General features: G+C 43.9%; 1 protein-coding gene across 3 annotated transcripts; it reads right to left on the reverse strand.

Moving 5' to 3' along the window:
* Positions 1 to 8,807: 8,807 nt before the first annotated feature.
* On the reverse strand, positions 8,808 to 17,774 carry ubxn7 (UBX domain protein 7). Of its 3 annotated transcripts, none has more exons than XM_024010147.2 (11): positions 17,668 to 17,774; positions 16,487 to 16,643; positions 16,240 to 16,307; positions 16,028 to 16,093; positions 15,612 to 15,724; positions 15,264 to 15,410; positions 11,816 to 11,906; positions 11,592 to 11,725; positions 10,853 to 11,390; positions 10,608 to 10,687; positions 8,808 to 9,237 (listed from the first exon to the last, which is right to left on the reverse strand). In XM_024010147.2, the coding sequence occupies exons 1-11, from the start codon at positions 17,735 to 17,737 to the stop codon at positions 9,076 to 9,078; spliced, it is 1,626 nt and encodes a 541-aa protein (XP_023865915.1). In that variant the 5' UTR covers positions 17,738 to 17,774; the 3' UTR covers positions 8,808 to 9,075. The 3 variants fall into 3 exon arrangements, with proteins under 3 accessions (XP_023865915.1, XP_023865916.1, XP_023865917.1); XM_024010148.2 differs by lacking the exon at positions 17,668 to 17,774 and adding an exon at positions 17,148 to 17,236; XM_024010149.2 differs by lacking the exon at positions 16,487 to 16,643 and having other exon boundaries at positions 17,668 to 17,748.
* Between the last annotated feature and the right edge of the window lie 479 nt (positions 17,775 to 18,253).

Consider the following 18,253-nt stretch of genomic DNA (forward strand, 5'->3'; position numbering starts at 1 on the left):
TAGATGTATCTGAGGTCACTCCTTGTTCCATGGTTGTGACCTCCAGGCGTTCCCCGATGGATGTGCATTGCCTCTGCCAAATGGCTATCACTGCTACATTTGTAGCAATGCTGGCAAGTCTGTTGACCAGTCTTATAACAACTTTTGCATTTTTTTTTTCTCTCTGTTGGTTGGACTTGTTTCTTTTTCTGTTAAAGCGATTCCTAAGTGAACTGTCACCCTGGCCATGCACTGACTGTACTAATGATACTAGCTGACAGGTCAGTTCTTTTGATTGCTTTATTGCTCACATCAATTTGACTCAGAATGGGATTGTATTTCTCTTGTTTTCAGACTGTGGTCTGTGGGGACTCTGCCTGTGCACCTTCCTCTCCGCTATCCTCACTCTGTAGAGCATTCACTCATGGGTGTGAACTTATGTGAAATCCTGTCCGTTTGCATGCATTCGCTTTCATTGCCCTGGGCATTTAGCATTTTCTCAAGCAACAGTTCATCACTGGTGTTAATATTCTGGAGATGCACTCTCATTTCTGCCCTGACATTTTCATTTGTTCATCCAATAACAATGGCCTRCAGGCATTGGCTCTTGACTAACTCTGTAACATATTTCAGTCCTGATTGGGCACGAGCTGAGGCTGATAACACTTTCTGTCTCAGGTCAAAGACTCGGACTAGGAAGTCCAAGGCAGAGTCTTGTGTTGCCTTAGTCAACTTGTGACACAGTTCAGTAGCATCCTTCTCTGCATAATGTGTTCTCAAGATTGGCCTTAGTGTGTAGCGTGTCATGTATGTTTTCCCCTCCAGATAACTTTTCATCCTAAACCCTGGGCTCACATCTCTGATTACTGCTTCTATGATTTATAATTCACGGTACCCTTTCCTCCTTCCATTTTCAATCTGATGTTCTAGACTGCTGAAGCTGAGTTTACCTTTCTGATTCTGATCTATCTATGCATGAATTTTAAASTCTTTATAACTGGACATTCTCACTCCACTCTCTCTCTCTGTGGCATATGCCTATCTGGAGCTGAGCCTACTTCTCTGCTGGGCTGAGGAGCCCCTCCTTTTCATCCTGCCGCAGCTCCCCTCTCTCCCCAGGATTAGCTGTCCACTTACATTGTTGTCGCCGACCAGCTGGGACTTGTAGGCAGACTGTTTGCAGTATCCTCCCAAGTTCGATATTCCATTGATTTCGTATTTCAGTTGAAGCAGCCATGACATTCAATCATTCTGATTCCATTAAATCCTCCATCAATTTGCACCGCAATGCGAGATTGCGCTTTCCATTTACTTCAGTCATCTACACCTCCTATTCCACAACATACACACAGGTGCCGTAAATTGTCTAAAGTTAAAGTCCATAAACTCAGCTCGATTTCATTCAACAACGTTTTCCTCTCTCGACGCATATTGTCCTACTCACATGGCATCAACAATGCAGGCAATATAGCTACAATCGGTTAGGTGGTTAGCCCGCTAACGTTAGCTAGCTAGCTACTCTCCCAATGTCTCTCACTCGTTGTCCGTTCAAGGAATATGAGCTGGTGCTCACATGAAAATAAATCTCAGCGGTGTCTCCAAATGTGTTACCCGTTCTTTGAGCTTATTATATAAACTACAACGCGAAAGGTACTGTTTACTAGACCTTTAAACATGTCAGCACATGTAACAGAGGAAGAAAAATGAACAAAAAGTGCTGTAAACTGTTACAGCACTTTTTGTTCATTTTTCTTCCTCTTTTCAGTCCACTTAAACTATGTTTTTTTATTTACAAATGGGCCTCCCCAGAGTACCCCATAGTGTCTGGAATACAACTGTATTAACTTCTTATGGCTGCAGGGGCAGTATTGAGTAGCTTGGATGAAAGGTGCACAGAGGTGCCCAGAGTAAACGGCCTGCTCCTCAGTCATAGTTGTTAATATATGCATATTATTATTAGTATTGGCTGGAAAACACACTGAAGTTTCTAAAACGGTTTGAATGATGTCTGTGAGTATAACAGAACTCATATGGCAGGCAAAAACCTGAGAAAAAAYCCAAACAGGAAGTGAGAACTCTGAGGCTGGTCGATTTTCAACCAAGCTCCCACTGAAATTACAGTGAGATATGGATGAGTTTTCACTTCCTACGGCTTCCACTAGATGTCAAAGGTCTGTAGAACTTTGTCTGATGACTCTACTGTGAAGGGGGGGTCGAAGGAGACAGGAATGAGTCACCACTGCCAATAGGTGACCATGCTTTGACCATGCGCATTCACATAAGAGCTTCACATAAGAGGGAGCTCCGTTCCATCGCTCATCTGAAGTCAATGTAATTCTCCGGTTGGAACGTTATTCAAGATTTATGTTAAATACATTCTAAAGATTGATTCAATACATCGTTTGACATGTTTCTACGGACTGTTACGGAACTTTTGGACCTTTCGTCAGGTTTTAGTGAATACGCTCTTCTGACGTTGGATTTGTATACCAAACACGCAACATAAACAGCTATTTGGACATAAATGATGGACATTAACGAGAAAAAAAMCCGAACATTTCTTGTGGGAGTCCTGGGAGTGCATTCCGACGAAGATCAGCAAAGGTAAGTGAAGATTTATAATACTATTTATGAGTTTTTTGACTGCACAATTTGGGCGGGTAACTGTATGGCTTGCTTTTGTGGCTGAACGCTGTTTTCAGATTATTGAATATTGTGTTTTGCCGTAAAACTTTTTGAAATCTGACACAGCGGTTGCATTAAGAACAAGTGTATCTTTAATTCTATGTAAAACATGTATCTTTCATCAAAGTTTATGAGGAGTATTTCTGTTATTTGACGTGGCTCTCTGCAATTTCTCCGGATATTTTGGAGGCATTTCTGAACATGGCGCCAATGCAAACGGAGGTTTTTGGATATAAATATGAACTTAATCGAACAAGACATATATGTATTGTGTAATATGAAGTCCTATGAGTGTCATCTGATGAAGATCATCAAAGGTTAGTGATTAATTTTCTCTATTTCTGCTTTTTGTGACTCCTCTCTTTGGCTGGAAAAATGGCWGAATTTTTCTTTGAGTTGGTGGTGACCTAACAATCGTTTGTGCTGCTTTCGCTGACAAGCCTATTTGAAATCGGACACATTGGTGGGATTAACAACAAGATTACCTTTAAAATGGTATAAGACACATGTATGTTTGAGGAATTTTAATTATGAGATTTCTGTTGTTTGAATTTGGCGCCCTGCATTTTCACTGGCTGTTGTCATATCGATCCCGTTACCGGGATTGCAGCCATAAGAATTAAGGCCCTTACACATAGAACATGTTTTGTTTAGAACAGACGACCGTCCTTTTCGATAGCAACTAATGACTTGGTCGAGTCTGTAGCAACATGACCAAAAGAACTGACAACCAGATTTCGTGCTGAACAATGCCATTTACCTGTGAGTGTATTCATGATACAGCACTGCCTTTTGTGCCTTATTGCTTAATTATATGACAAATGTGGGCAGTATACAGTTAGGCATACTGTACCTGCTCAAATAGATAAATAACATTGACATCATACAATGACTGGTTTGTGGGAAGCATATTGTATCACTTGATGCAATAAATTTACTTTTTTATCCTAAACAGTGTTCGTCTCTCGCTCTCTTTCTATGAAAAATGTGGGACTGTTTGTAGCAGAGCCGCTGGGAAAATGTGTGGCAAGACAGCACTTGCCACAGTACTTTTCAATCTGCAAAATGAAAGCTACAAAAATGCACTTTAGCGTTCATCTTGGCTAGCCTACTGTAGTCAGCTCAATATCTATTTTGGAAAGCAATTGTCTTAAAAGGGGCAGCATCCTGTTTTGAGATGTAAAAAATGCTGAAAGTGTAATGACTTACATTGCTAAATTATATTAAAGATATTTCTGAACACATAATAACCAAATAACCAAACTGCCTGACACCAATGCATTTAAAAACTACACCATGGTCGGGCCAGAGAGTAAACAAGCTACAGTTGGATCCTGTCAGACTACGAATAGGACCCAGAGTTTTACCTGACCAGGCCATGAGCTCAGGAAAAACTCCAGGCACCAGAAAAGACACATACGAATATTGCCACACCACTTTTGAACCCGTGTTCCCACCTCTGGTTTGTAGATGGGTCTCCCGGTCACGATCGGCTGCGACAGAGCCTGAACTCGAACCCAATACAGGCAATATCTCTGATTATCCTAACCTGAGCTGCTCCTGTGGTAGGTGCATGACTGCACTGCAGTGGTGCTCAGCCTCCAGACAGGTCAGTAGTCACACATTAACTTCCATTGACTCGTTTCTGAGATTACACTGGGAGTTCCGTCAGGCGGAGTGAACGGGGTCTTTCTCCCTTTTTTACGTGATGGGGAGAGGATCTCAGCTTAGCCGCTGCAGAGCTGAATCATCGCGTTAACCTAGCTGGGTCTACTGAATTACCTGCAAATTGTGTTCAGGTCTTTTAGATATGGAATGGAAATAATAAAGTGGTGGCCTGTTTCTAGTGTCCATTTTAGAACATCCTCATGTCTTATACTCCCTGCTCTGTCATTTTCTCTGAAGACCTCAGTGTCAGGGTCAGCTATGCTCCTTCCATTGGAGGCTGCTCATAACAGAGGATGTAACTGAAGTGGAGCGAGGCTGGAGCGGATAAAAAAAATTAAACAAAGTTGGAGCATCGGCCTTCTCTCCCACTCCAATTATGCCTATTCTGTGGTATTTATTTAGCCTACCCCACCATAAAAATAAAAAATGTTACCTTTATTTAACAAGTCAGTTAATTACAAATTCTTATTTTCAATGACACACCGACAAATCTTTACCTTGTCAGCTTGGGGATTCGATCTTGCAACCTTTCGGTTACTATTCCAACGCTCTAACCACTAGGCTACCTGCCGCTCCATTAATGCACAGATATATTGATAGGAGTCGTCAAAGAAATAGGTCAATGTAACAGTGTTGCTTCAATCACCCTCTCCTTGCCCTAACCTGGGCTCAAAACAGGAATCCTCTGAACACAGACAACATTCACCCTCGAAGCATCGTTACTTATCGCTCCACGCAGAGCAAGGGAAACAATTACTGAAAGGTCTCAGAGTGAGTGCCGTCAGTGATTTGAAATGCCACTAGCACACACTGCTAATTAGCCAGCCATTTCACACTGGTTACATTTGCAACAATGCTAAAGTTTTGTATCAACTGTAAAATGTGAGCACAACAGAGCCAGTTACTAGTATCTGGTCATCAATAGATTAGGAAAAAAAGTATTTGTTTTTAAACACAGTGGCCACATAGCCTATTATCAGATATGGGTCCTTGTTTAATAGCCTACGGCAGTTTTTTTTAAATTCCTGTGAGCGCCGAGCAATTTTTTGTGGAGCTGGTGAAAAGATGAGTGCCAGAGCAGTGTGCAAATACTGCTCAGTGAGCAATGAGTGGGATTTCCAACAGCTCAACTCTGCTCATATACTCTGGCTAATACTGCTCAGTGAGCAATGAGTGGGATTTNTGAGCAATGAGTGGGATTTCCAACAGCTCAACTCTGCTCATATACTCTGGCTAATACTGCTCAGTGAGCAATGAGTGGGATTTCCAACAGCTCAAATCTGCTCATATACTCTGGCTCATAATAACATCCAGAACAGATTGAATGGAATGTCAAAACGCATGATACCATTCCACTCCAGCCAATACCACTAGCCTGTTCTCCCCAATCAACCTCCTGTGGCACTGTTCCATTCCTAGAAATGAGAAGAGGGGAAAATAAGGGATGTCCTTCACGTCCTGCACAGAAAGAGGAGTGAAGGCGGGTCAACAACCTCACCTGTTTAATCAGCTGCAGATATCCCTCTTTCAACTCTGACGTTTGCTCTCACAGGTGTTCCAGAACAAGGGGCAAGGAGGTCAACAAGGGTTGAAAGGTCAACAAAGTATCAACAATGGGTGTAGAATTGTGGATGTAATGGAAGTTAGATAGTATATCTATGTATCTCAGCAGTATCTCTATGGTGGCCCCACCTCTGGGTAGTCTACAGTCGTGGCCAAAAGTTTTGAGAATGACACATATAMATTTTTCACAGAGTTTGCTGCTTCAGTGTCTTTAGATATTTTTGTCAGATGTTACTATGGAATACTGAAGTATAATTACAAGCATTTCATAAGTGTAAAAGGCTTTTATTGACAATTACATGAAGTTGATGCAAAGAGTCAATATTTGCAGTGTTGAGCCTTCTTTTTCAAGACCTCTGCAATCCGCCCTGGCATGCTGTCAATTAACTTCTGGGCCACATCCTGACTGATGGCAGCCCATTCTTGCATAGTCAATGCTTGGAGTTTGTCCACCCGCCTCTTGAGGCTTGACCACAAGTTCTCATTGGGATTAAGGTCTGGGGAGTTTCCTGGCCATGGACCCAAAATATTGATGTTTTGTTCCCAGAGCCACTTAGTTATCACTTTGCCTTATGGCAAGGTGCTCCATCATGCTGGAAAAGGCATTGTTCGTCACCAAACTGTTCCTGGATGGTTGGGAGAAGTTGCTCTCGGAGGATGTGTTGGTACCATTCTTTATTCATAACTGTATTCTTAGGCAAAATTGTGAGTGAGCCCACTCCCTTGGCTGAGAAGCAACCCCACACATGAATGGTCTCAGGATGCTTTACTGTTGACATGACACAGGACTGAAGGTAGCGCTCACCTTGTCTTCTCCGGACAAGCTTTTTTCCGGATGCCCCAAACAATCGGAAAGGGGATTCATCAGAGAAAATGACTTTACCCCAGTCCTCAGCAGTCCAATCCCTGTACCTTTTGCAGAATATCAGTCTGTCCCTGATGTTTTTCCTGGAGAGAAGTGGCTTCTTTGCTGCCCTTGACACCAGGCCATCCTCCAAAAGTCTTCGCCTCACTATGCATGCAGATGCACTCACACCTGCCTGCTGCCATTCCTGAGCAAGCTCTGTACTGGTGGTGCCCCGATCCCGCAGCTGAATCAACTTTAGGAGACGGTCCTGGCGCTTGCTGGACTTTCTTGGGCGCTCTGAAGCCTTCTTCACAACAATTGAACCGCTCTCCTTGAAGTTGTTGATGATCCGATAAATGGTTGATTTAGGTGCAATCTTACTGGCAGCAATATCCTTGCCTGTGAAGCCCTTTTTGTGCAAAGCAATGATGACGGCACGTGTTTCTTTGCAGGTAACCATGATTGACAGAGGAAGAACAATGATTCCAAGCACCACCCTCCTTTTGAAGCTTCCAGTCTGTTATTCGAACTCAATCAGCATGACAGAGTGATCTCCAGCCTTGTCCTCATCAACACTCACACCTGTGTTAACGAGAGAATCACTGACATGATGTCAGCTGGTCCTTTTGTGGCAAGGCTGAAATGCAGTGGAAATGTTTTTGGGGGGGATTCAGTTCATTTGCATGGCAAAGAGGGACTTGGCAATTAATTGCAATTCATCTGATCACTCTTCATAACATTCTGGAGTATATGCAAATTACATTCATACAAACTGAGGAAGCAGACTGACACAAATATTAATTTTCACATTCTCAAAACTTTTGGCCACGACTGTACATAACTGAAATGGGGACTTTGACTTCCCAGAATGATTAAAGGGATACTGTGAGATTCTGGTAATGAAGTCATTTTTCAACTTACCCAGAGTCAGATAATCTTGTGGATAACATTTTTATGTCTGCGTGTATGAAGGAAGTTAATAGGTAGTTTCATGAAGCAATGACTGGAAGTCTACAAGTACAGTATAAATGGTATCTACGAGTTCATCTGACTCTGGGTAAGTAAAAAAATGCAGCTTAATTGCCAGAATCTTGCAGTATCCCTTTAACCTGACCTGACATTTTAATTAGATTTGGATAAAATTCAATGTACTGGGTTCTAGAAAGCACCATACAAATACTCCAAAATGTATTCAAGACAGTTGTATGCAACAATGTTAAACTTCTCACTCAGACCAGAACTCCACAGCTTGATAGCTCTCCCACTGTTAGGATTCTTAGCTCACAGCGAAGATGATGAAACCCTGTGACAGACATATCCAGTCTGTGGGTAAAGGTTTAAAACAGATTAGTAGTATTGGACATGGCCCCAAAAAGAATCTACTTGTTACCTCTCCCTCATATCTGACTAGACAAGATAGATATTAGTTATAGTTGGGCTAGTAAGAGTGATGACACCACCCATTGCTTACACTGACCCAGATCGTTCAGTACATTGGGGCGGGGGTATCAAGAAATGATCATCAGCACCAACACTATACTTCTGAGGTTGTGGTCACAATTTAGTCAGATTGCAGATAGACAAATACGTGGTAGAAATGGAATAGAGCAAACAAGTTTCCCTTTGTTTTTATGATTATATTTCAGCATCTTTTCTTGGAAATGGGGTAGAAAAAAAAGAAGAGATATATATATATACACACCGACTAAGACTAAATGTCAATCGCTACACCACTCCTGCAGGTTGACAGTTGAGGACCCCACCCCCCCAAAAAATAATCCCTTGAACGACCCTACACCCCTCTCCATCGATTCCTGTATTCAAAGTCCCCTCACCTAATCAGCAAGTAGAAGAGCAAATTTGGGAACAATCAGAGTTCAAGTCGCTCCTTTACCTGGCTGTAGGTGTTCATGAATCAAAAAATAAGTATTAACTTCCAAAAAATATCTGACATTTGACATCCTTTAGGGATAATAGTCTGTAAAGTTTTCCTGAGCCAACTCTGATGCCAGCTCTGATCATTATTTGGGGGCCTCAGCTTCTTTCTAACAGTATCATTAAGGTGTTCTACTCCGATTGGTTTATTACCTCAGAATAAAACTAAAATCCATTCGGTAATTGACGATGAACAACAATGCCTACTAAAAAGAGTACACAGGCCAGTCACTTCCTCCCAGTGGAATGATGGGTAATGAAGTTCATCCACAGTTCGGTGTCCCCAAATAGGGGCATGGTCTAATTCCAAAATAAAAAAAGCCCAGGAGTAGCGGCCTGTAACATCCTCCCGGGTCACTGGTGAAATGGGCGTGGTCTGAAGATAGAAAATGCATGGCTTAGTTCCTTTCCTGCACAAATACAGTCTCCTGTGGACAAAGCCCCGCCTCCTGCAGTGTGACGTCATAGTCCAAGTGGGCCAGCTTCCGTCGGGGGAAGTTGGTGACGAGCTCGAAGCGTTCGTTGGGGTAGCCCTTCGACTGGACATGTCTAACCAGAGCCTGGAGGGGGGTGGAGGACACAGTTGAAGGTAGGTAACGCTTTACTAAATAATGCTTTATAACTGCTTTATAAAGAGTTATATGCATGTATGAGCCTTTATAATGTCTTATATCTTAATGTACACTACATGACCAAAAGTATGTGGACACCTGCTCATCAAACATCTCATTCCAAAATCATGGCCATTAATATGGAGTTGGTCCCCCCCTGTGCTGCTATAACAGCCTCCACTCTTCTGGGAAGACTTTCCACTAAATGTTAGAACATTGCTCTGGGACTTGCTTCCATTCAGCCACAAGAGCATATTAGGTCTGGCTCACAGTTGGTGTTCCAATTCATCCCAAAGGTGTTCGATGGGGTTGAGGTCAGGGCTCTGTGCAGGCCAGTCAAGTTCTTCCACACCGATCTCGACAAACCATTTMTGTATGGACCTCGCTTTGTGCACAGGGGCATTGTCATGCTGAAACAGGAAAGGTCCTTTGCCAGACAGTTGGAAGCACTGAATTGTCAAGAATGTCATTGTATGCTGTAGAGTTAAGATTTCCCTTCACTGGAACTAAGGGGCCTATCCCGAACCATGAAAAACAGCCCCAGAACATTATTTAGTCCGTTGGACAGCCAGATGGTGAAGCGTGATTCATCACTCCAGAGAACATGTTTCTACTGCTCCAGAGTCCAATGGTGGCAAGCTTTACACCACTCCAGTAGACGCTTGGCATTGCGCATGGTGATTTTAGGCTTGTGTGCGGCTGCTCGGCCATGGAAACCCATTTCATGAAGCTCCCGGGGGAACAGTTCTTGTGCTAATATTGCTTCCAGAGGCAGTTTGGAACACAGTAGTGAGTGTTGTAACCGAGGACAGCTCACAACCCGTTCTGTGAGCTTGTGTGGCCTCCCATTTTGCAGCTGAGCCATAGTTGCTCCTAGACGTTTACACTTCACAATAACAGCACTTATAGTTGACCGGGGCAGCTCTAGCAGGGCAGAAATTTGACAAACTGACTTGTTGGAAAGGTGGCATCCTATGATGATGCCACGTTGAATGTCACTGAGCTCTTCAGTAAGGTCATTCTACTGCTAATATTTGGCAATGGAGTGCTCAACACATGGCTGTGTGCTCAATTTTATACACCTGTGAACAACGGGTGTGGCTGAAACAGCTGAATCCACAAATTTGAAGGGGTGTGTGTCCACCTACTTTTTTATATATAGTGTACCGGGGGTTGAGATCAGCTGCATTTCCACTCAGTCAATTCAGGTGATGAATTGAACATCAATTCTTGAACTGAAAATTGACCAGGATTTTGATAAATTCAATTAATGAAGAAAAGAATGTAACACAAGGCCTAGCACAAGAGTACATTCTCACCATAAGCTTGGCCTTGGACGACAGGGCGATCTGCTCTCTCTGTCCGTCTGGATAGCGCAGCATCAGTCTGGCCTTGGGACCTGGACACACAATACAGAAAGTGCAGTCAGAGTAGGGACGGATGAAGACGTAAATCGTAGATACACACACACACAATCTAGACACTTGAACATGATGCACAGACACACACACACACACACACACACACACACACACACACACACACACACGCATAATTTTAGTACCATTGTCATCAAGGCAGTCGAGGTCGGAGGTGTCCGACTTAACAGATTTGGAGCTTTGGCCCGTTGAGGTGCGATGGTTCTCCCCAGAACGATGCTCTGAGTCTGGGTCGGCCTGGGAGCGGGCCGGCGCAGCCGCCAGAGGCTCCAGGTGGTTCTTTTTGCTCTCCTCTTTCCTGTGGCTGTTCTCTTTGTGAGGGGACTTCCTGTGACGGGCAGGTGGGCTGTCCGGCTGTGGCGGGGGCTGTGGGGCTACAGCTGCAGATGTGGGAGGGGCTGGTCCAGGAGGGGTGTCTCCGCCCGTGGAGCAGGAGCTGCCCTCCTGGGGTTCTGTTGTCTCGTTGTCCGAGCCGTCGACAGAGATGAGGCCCTCGCTGTCGGAGAAGGGCTCCTCGTCTGAGTCTCCATCCGAGTCTACCTCTACAGAGCGGGGGGAGTCGGGGAGGTCGGGAGCGGAGGACGACTCATAGTGGGTCTCCTGGAGGGAGGCTTTGATGGCTGCCTCCAACTGGCTGTCCTCACTGGCGTCTATCAGACTTTCCTGGGATAAAACAGACCGAGAAGACAGACATGGAGAAAGAGAACAGAGGTGTGAGATAGACAGAAGTGATAGAGAGAGAGTGAACAGAGTGAGAGAATAAAGTGATAATGTGACTGGAATGAGCAATATGGACAGTATTTAATAAGAAAGAGAGGGAGAGAGAGATAGCGAGAGAAAAATAGAGAGTGAGCAGAGACTCACGGAGCGGGCCCGTTTGGCCGGGGGCGGGTGGCTGGACGTCGGGCCGTCTAGCTGGCCGTGTTCCGTCAAGAAGCCCGTCACCTGTTCCAGAAACGACGCAACATCCAACTGGTTCCACTCCACCATCTTCTGACCTGCAGAACGGTCAAACACGAGCATCGTCAGTCATACCTTTTTAGTATTAGTAACTGTTTAAACACTCAGAGACTCAGAGCAGGCCTCACCTGTGCGGGGGTCCAAAATGGAGATATAGGGAAACTTATTGAGCTTGTAGAACTGGATATACCTCTGGCCCTCTTCACTGTCATGGTACACCTGTCAATACACACATGTGCACACAAACACATCAACTGCACAGACACACACAGCAGGCTAGCTCCCCTCAACGGCACACAGTGCATACGCGCGCGTGTGGATGTGACAGCTTGTGTATGCATGAGAGTTATGAAGGAGAAAAACAAAAAGTTACAGTAGATTGGATGAAAAACTATCGGCAAACAGATTTTTATGCGAATATTCTAAAATCTGCATAAAGAAAATGTGCATTTTCCCACCAGTGGTGTTTCTACCAAACTGACATGTTGCAGATAAAAATCAGTGTGTGATGACGTAGTGCACACAATACGTACTTTTTCGCTTAAGTTTTTATGTACTAAGTTCAATGTGTTTCCATCGCATTTTCAACTCAACCGATAGTTTTTTCACAAAAATAGTTACATTAAATAGCAAATGTGCCTCCTCTGGTCTTAGCACCAACGCTTTAGCCAACAGCTGGCAGTACGCAGTGTGGGTAGGCAGTACGCAGTGTGGGTAGGCAGTACACAGTGCATTCGGAAAGTATTCAGACCGCTTGACTTACCATTTTGTTACACTACAGCCTTTTTCTTAAATTGATACAATGTATGTTTTTCCTCATCAATCTACACACAATACCCCATAATGACAAAGCGAAAACAGGTTTTTGAATTTCTTGCAAATGTATTAAAATAAAAAACAGAAATAGCTTTTTTTTTTTTACATAAGTATTCAGACTTATGCAATGAGACTCGAAATCCTGTTTCCATTAATCATCCTTGAGATGTTTTTACAACTTGGAGTCCACCTGTGGTAAATTCAACTGATTGGACATGATTTGGAAAGGCRCACACCTGTCTATATAAGATCTCACAGTTAACAGTGCATGTCAGAGCAAAAACCAAGCCATGAAATCAAAGGAATTGTACGTAGAGCTCCGAGACAGGATTGTGGACAGTGGAGATGGGAGAACCTTCCAGAAGGAACACCATCTCTGCAGCACTTCACCAATCAGGCCTTTATGGTAGAGTGGCCAGACGGAAGCATCTCCTCAGAAAAAAGGCACGACAGCCCACTTAAGGACTCTCAGACCATGAGAAACAAGATTCTCTGGTCTGATGAAACTAAGATTAAAATCTTTGGCCTGAATGCCAAGCGTCACTTCTGGAGGAAACCTAGCACCATCCCTATGGTGAAGCATGGTGGTGGCAGCATCTTGCTGTGGGGATGTTTTTCAGCAGCAGAGACTAGTCAGGATCGAGGCAAAGATCAACGGAGCAATGTACAGAGAGATCCTTGATGAAAACCTGCTCAGGACTTCAGACGGGGGCGAAGGTTCACCTTTCAACAGGATAACAACCCTAAGCACACAGCCAAGACAACGCAGGAGTGGCTCGGGGACAAGTCTCTGAATGTCCTTGAGCTGCCCAGCCAGAGCCCGAACTATAAACCTGATCAAAAATCTCTGGAAAGACCTAAAAATAGCTGTGCAGCAACGCTCCCCATCCAACCTGACAGAGTTTGAGAGGATCTTCAGAGAAGAGTGGGAAAAACCCCCCAAGTACAGGTGTGGCAAGCTTATAGCGTCATACCCAAGAAGACTCAAGGCTTTAATCGCTGCCAAAGGTGCTTCAACATGGTACTGAGTAAAGGGTCGGAATACTAATGTAAATGTGATATTTCAGGTTTTATACATTTGCAAAAAAATATATATATATATACACACACAGTTTTTGCTTTGTCATTATGGGGTAGTGTGTGTAAGTTGATGAGGGGGAAAAAAACTATTTAATACATTTCAGAGTAAGGCTGTAACGTAACAAAATGTGGAAAAAGTCAAGGGGTCTGAATATTTTCCGAATGCACTGTATACTGCCCATCCACACTGCGTACTGCCCATCCACACTGCGTACTGCCCATCCACACTGTGTACTGCCAGCTGTTGGCTAAAGCGTAGGTGCTAAGACCAGAGTAGTCACATTTGCTATTTAATGCAACTATTTTTGTGGACTTCACTCGCATAAAACTGTGGATGGAAACTTGGTTATTAACTTCTTCTGAATGGTAAGGCGACATTTCAAATCAATCCACGATTGTGCACCCCAATATATATCAAATTTTATTAGTCACATGCGCCGAATACAACAGGTGTAGACCTTACAGTGAAATGCTTACTTAYGAGCCCCTAACCAACAATGCTGTAAAAAAAAATTGAATAAGAAATAAAAGTAACAAGTAATTAAAGAGCAGCAGTAAAATAACAATAGGGAGACTATATACAGGGGGGTACCGGTACAGAGTCAATGTGCGGGGGTACAGGTTAGTTGAGGTAATATGTACATGTAGGTAGAGATTTATAAAGTGACTATGCATAGATGATGACAACAGAAAGTAAGCGCGTGTTAAAAAAAAAGGGGGGGGGGGGCAATGCAAATAGTCTGGGTAGCCATTTGACTAGATATTCAGGAGTCTTATGGCTTGGGGGTAGAAGCTGTTTAGAAGCCTCTTAGACCTAGACTTGCTCCGGTACCGCTTGCCGTGTGGTAGCAGAAGAGAACAGTCTATGACTAGGGTGGCTGGAGTCTTTGACAATTTTTAAGGCCTTCCTCTGACACCGCCTGGTATAGAGGTCCTGGATGTCAAGAAGCTTGACCCAGTGATGTAGTGGCCGTATGCAATACCCTCTGTAGTGCCTTGCGGTCGGAGGCCGAGCAGTTGCCATACCAGGCAGTGATTGCAACCAGTCAGGATGCTCTCGATGGTGGCAGCTGGATAGAAGCCTTTTGAGGATCTGAGGACCCATGCCAAATCTTTTCAGTCTCCTGAGGGGGAATAGGTTTTGTCGTGCACTCTTCATGACTGTCTTGGTGTGCTTGGACCATGTTAGTTTGTTGGTGATGTGGACACCAAGGAACTTGAAGCTCTCAACCTCCTCCACTACAGACATGCTTTTAAGTTATGTATCCAGTAGGTCCCTCAGGTCCTCTGGCACTGGACTTTTAACTATCCCAAAGCCTAGGACCAAGAGGCATTGAGAGGCAGCTTTCAGTTACTATGCCCCATGCCTCTGGAATAGCCTGCCAGAGATCCTGAGGTGGGCCGAAACTGTTGACATATTTAAAAGGGATCTTAACACATTTTTTGCTTTGCTTTTCCTTAGGGTCCTTTTTTAGTCTTTCAGTTTCAAAATGTTATTATTTTGTTTTTGTTTCCTTCTTATKTTTCTTGTGTAGTAAATATTTCAGTTTTTATTTACATTGCTTATTCGTTTTTTCCTGTCAAGTGCATTGTGTTGCATTCATGTCTGAAATGTGCTATATAAAGCTTGACTTGATGTGCGAGTGCACGTTCATCTCCGTCTGTGTGCACACTGCATACCTGCCAGAATACGAAGTGCTCCCTGATGATGGTCCGGACCGCGTCGTTGCTCCACACGTCTCTGTTGAGACACTGGCAGGCAAAGTCCTGCACATTCTGGATGTTGATCATCAGCCACTTGTTCTCCAGCTGACCACAGTCCTTCGCCTAGAGAGAGAAAGGAGCCGGACAGGTATGAGCAATTTGGTAATAGCTCCACCTTGCCCTCTGGCAAGCTGGGTGGAATTGTTGCCATACTGCTTAGAAACCCATCCAATCCTTTCAGCTAAGGGTGGTTTGGATGAGGGTCGACTGACAGTCCTCCAGGTCTAGGGAGCTTGGGTGTCCAGGGGGGAGGGGGCTCCTCACCGTCTCGAAGCTGCCTTTGTGCATGAGCTCAACGGGGGGCCGGAACAGGTCCGCCAGGGTGCTGAGCTTCTTGTCCACCGCACTGCCGTTCCTCAGCTCCTGCTCCTGGCGGACTGAGGGAGGGCAGAGAACCCGTTAGCGTTTACATTAAGCTCCAAAAGTATTGGGATAGTGACACATTTCTTGTTGTTTTGGCTCTGTACTCCAGCCCTTTGGATTTGAAATCATACAATGACTTTTGGAGCTCACTGTAAAAGAAAACCTGACCATGATCACAACACAAGTACGGCTTTAAGTAGTGTTATGCCTGATGCCTGACGGCTGGTTGGCACAATTCAGGAACATGGATTTAGCACACAAACCCCCATTCTATGCAAACACACACACACCTACACAAAGACTGGTAGGCTACTTACTTGTTTCTGTTTGGAAGTCCCTAAAACCGTCAAATATGGACCGGGCAGGTCTTCGTCGCTTTGGTGCTGCGAGAGTTATGGATGCAGAGAGAGAGAGTGACAGACAGTTAGATGGACTGAGATGGCTACAGGGGGAAACAGAAAGGGAGCGCCATTGAGATCAAGTTGTAGTCAGGTAAGCTAAATGATGGGTTGGCACTTTAGTACTGTACCTCCAAACATAGGCTCTGGCTCTACCAGTATGTCCTGCTTCTGAGGGATGGGCGCTCGCACTTGGTCACTACAAAAACAGACAATATTAAACTTCAACTCCAGGAGAGCAGACCTTTCTTTTTCTTATTAACATGCTTTTAATTAAAAACAGCAGGGACAGTATTGGCGATCTCTCAAAGTATGGGTTTGTTTCAACACAGGCTCCATATCAGGACTCTGCAGTGATAGAGCAGGCCACTGACTCACTCTGCAGGGGGAGCTCTGCTGCTAGAGGCCCCTGCTGAACTGGAGCTGGTGCTGGGCTCCTCTGCGATCCCCCCTCCGTCCAGGAACATGGTCACTGCCATTTCTAGATTGTTGTTGCATGCTTCTAGCATATGCTTCCCCACACTCTCTGTGGCACCTGGGAGAGTGTAGTAGCATGCATGGACACGGACACACACACACAGAAATGTCAAATGTGGATGTTAAAAAAGTTACCCGATTTAAATCTGAAATATATTTTGATGCATTGAATAATTTGTTGGTTGACTTAATCCCTATTATGAAATATTTTCCGAGCTCTGAACCCCAAGGATCACACCACAAAAAAAAACGGGCGGTTGTGCGCATGCGTTGTTCTTGTTTGAGAAATGCACTGGCAGAACAGAATAATGCCTGGTACTTTCACTATGTGAACGGTTCATCTCCGTGCATGGTAATCAAGAACTGCGTAAAATGATGTGCAATTTACATGCAATCTAAACTTTAATGCAAACATTGCTGCATCTTTAGATGGTTAGACTTTATCATGTTCGTTTCACTTTTCAAGTATACTCGACAGAGAACATGGATACTATCACAAAAACTGGGATGTATTTGGCCAAATTGCCATCTATATCGACATAATATAGAATAAATCAATTACCATCTCAGCCATGCAAACTTTGTGTAACTTTAGCAGAAAGAGGCTGGTCCGGTGCTTCTTGAACATGACATGCGGGAGATATTCCAGCCACCATTGCGTTATAAGGCGGAACCTAGGCTAGGTTAGCTCGACTAGATCGATGTTATGTTGTACCCAACGCCCATTCCACTAAAACGAGACAACATGGCTAACGTTAGCTATTGCACCTCCAGAGTCTAAATTACTTTTGTGGAAACTCTAGAAASCATTTTCTTGCGTCAGGCATCATCCCAAGACAATTCTAGTCTTTCCTGTGGGTCATTTTTGTTAAGTTAGATGCTCCATTCTGGTGATCACACACACACACTTGACGGTCGTGTGCTCCAGTTCGTTTTTCCCTTGATGACAGGGGGCAGTAAGCATTGATGCCCCGTCAGTTTCCTGCGCAGCTTTCTGTGATGCTTGGGCGACATTACTATTTTTGGAACATAACTCATTAACAATGAACATTGCAAGAATTAAAGGAAAAATTGAATTGTACCTGTAATCGCTGTGAACTGTTGTATTAACCCATTCACCGCCGGAGCTGATCCATCCCCGAGCGCCGCCATCTTACCGCGACCAACAACAACACAAATGATGCGCGTACGTACTGCCGTTCTGTACTCGCGAGCTTTGTCTAGATGTCGGTGTCACACAAAGACTCGTGTTCGATTGTGGGTAATGTATTTCATTGCCATGTCTCTGGTTTGACTACATTGGCTGAATAGTAGGCCCATACAGTATAGGGGAAACTACTCTGAAAATATAGTTTACCAATTACATACACTAAAGCTACACTTAAGAAAATGTGTTTACTTAACTAACTTTACTTTGAAAAAGCAGTTCACTACATCCAAACTACTATGTGAAAAAGTATAATATCTAAAGACTAAATTGCAAGAACACATCACTCTGGAGTCAGATGTTGACAGAATTTTGTGTATTAAACATAAAAACTGTTTCAAATGAGAATTAGGCAGGTCTGATGCAAAAAGAAAAAGGAAGGAAATTATCTACCCATTTTATTTTTTCTAAAAAAGTAGTGTAGTTCCAATAGTTATTTACACCCCCAGAGGCTGCTGAGG

This window comes from Salvelinus sp. IW2-2015, linkage group LG19 (genome assembly GCF_002910315.2).
Source record: "Salvelinus sp. IW2-2015 linkage group LG19, ASM291031v2, whole genome shotgun sequence".
NCBI classification, from domain to species: domain Eukaryota; kingdom Metazoa; phylum Chordata; class Actinopteri; order Salmoniformes; family Salmonidae; genus Salvelinus; species Salvelinus sp. IW2-2015.